The sequence below is a fragment of the Penaeus monodon genome, chromosome 27 (assembly GCF_015228065.2).
Source record: "Penaeus monodon isolate SGIC_2016 chromosome 27, NSTDA_Pmon_1, whole genome shotgun sequence".
Lineage (NCBI taxonomy): Eukaryota > Metazoa > Arthropoda > Malacostraca > Decapoda > Penaeidae > Penaeus > Penaeus monodon.
This window is the reverse complement of record NC_051412.1, coordinates 24,306,334-24,306,593: the sequence shown is the minus strand read 5'-3', so window position 1 is coordinate 24,306,593 and position 260 is coordinate 24,306,334. Positions and strand designations below refer to the sequence as shown.

The window sequence follows — 260 nt, the reverse complement described above, 5'->3', positions numbered from 1 at the left end:
AAAAAAAATCATATAAAAAACATCCCACTCGAAAACCAGTAAGTCAGCCAACAGATGAACGAACAGATGATTGAAATCAGAGGAGTGACCCACCTTCCTTGCCCCATGAATGAGGAAACAGCTCGTGACCCATTGGACTGTGTTGATCCCTCCGCCGGTCAGACTGAGGTAATGATCTGCGGAATAACATGGGCGTTGAGATGACACCGTTTTTTGTGATGTTTTGGGTCGATGATCTTTACTGGGTAAAGAAAAGGAGA

The 260-nt window shown here is 44.2% G+C and overlaps 1 protein-coding gene across 1 annotated transcript in view; it reads right to left on the bottom strand.

Moving 5' to 3' along the window:
* The window catches only part of LOC119590703, a gene marked incomplete in the record, with an annotated part of 10,254 nt that overhangs the window by 5,703 nt on the left and 4,291 nt on the right, over positions 1–260 (bottom strand). Inside the window, 1 exon segment of the mRNA XM_037939389.1 lies at positions 94–176. Coding sequence (XP_037795317.1) covers positions 94–176 — 83 coding nt within the window.